Source organism: Egretta garzetta, unplaced genomic scaffold, assembly GCF_000687185.1.
Source record: "Egretta garzetta isolate BGI_Z169 unplaced genomic scaffold, ASM68718v1 scaffold481, whole genome shotgun sequence".
Taxonomy (NCBI): Eukaryota; Metazoa; Chordata; class Aves; order Pelecaniformes; family Ardeidae; genus Egretta; species Egretta garzetta.
The window spans coordinates 722,739-723,255 of NW_009258681.1; the positions used below are offsets into that span (position 1 = coordinate 722,739).

The 517-nt window shown below is 65.4% G+C and overlaps 1 protein-coding gene across 1 annotated transcript in view; it reads left to right on the forward strand.

The window, feature by feature from the left end:
* Positions 1 to 517, forward strand: part of FGFR1 (fibroblast growth factor receptor 1) — a 10,833-nt gene that overhangs the window by 560 nt on the left and 9,756 nt on the right. The window contains exon 2 of the mRNA XM_035888694.1: positions 289 to 464. Coding sequence (XP_035744587.1) covers positions 289 to 464 — 176 coding nt within the window. The remainder of the gene's footprint in view (positions 1 to 288; positions 465 to 517) is intronic.

Below are 517 nucleotides of genomic sequence, written 5' to 3' on the forward strand. Positions count from 1 at the left end.
AGCACGGCTACGCTGGGGTAACTGCTGCTGCAGCCAGGAGTTCCCCTCCCAAAGAACGGGCCCCGCAGGGGATAACACCCCATGTCCAGGAGCTCCCCTCCCTGCCAGAGCCCGGCTCAGTTGCCTACACCTCTCCGGCTTCCCGGCTCAGCCTTGCCCTGGGCATCCTCGGGGTTAAACCAGGAGCAAAACGCTGGAGCTCCCTGTGGCTGAAGCCCCAGTGGGTTTGGGTGGGTTTGGATGGGTGCCCGCACCGACCACGCTGAGCCCCCGCACTCCGCTCCCCAGAGGCCATTGCTCCCTACTGGACCTATCCCGAGAAGATGGAGAAGAAGCTCCACGCCGTCCCCGCCGCCAAAACGGTGAAATTCAAGTGTCCATCGAGCGGGACGCCCAACCCCACGCTGCGCTGGCTGAAGAACGGCAAGGAGTTCAAGCCCGACCACCGCATCGGGGGGTACAAGGTAGTGGGGCCCTACCTTGTAGGGGGCTGCGGTGGCGCGGGGCAGCACCCTGC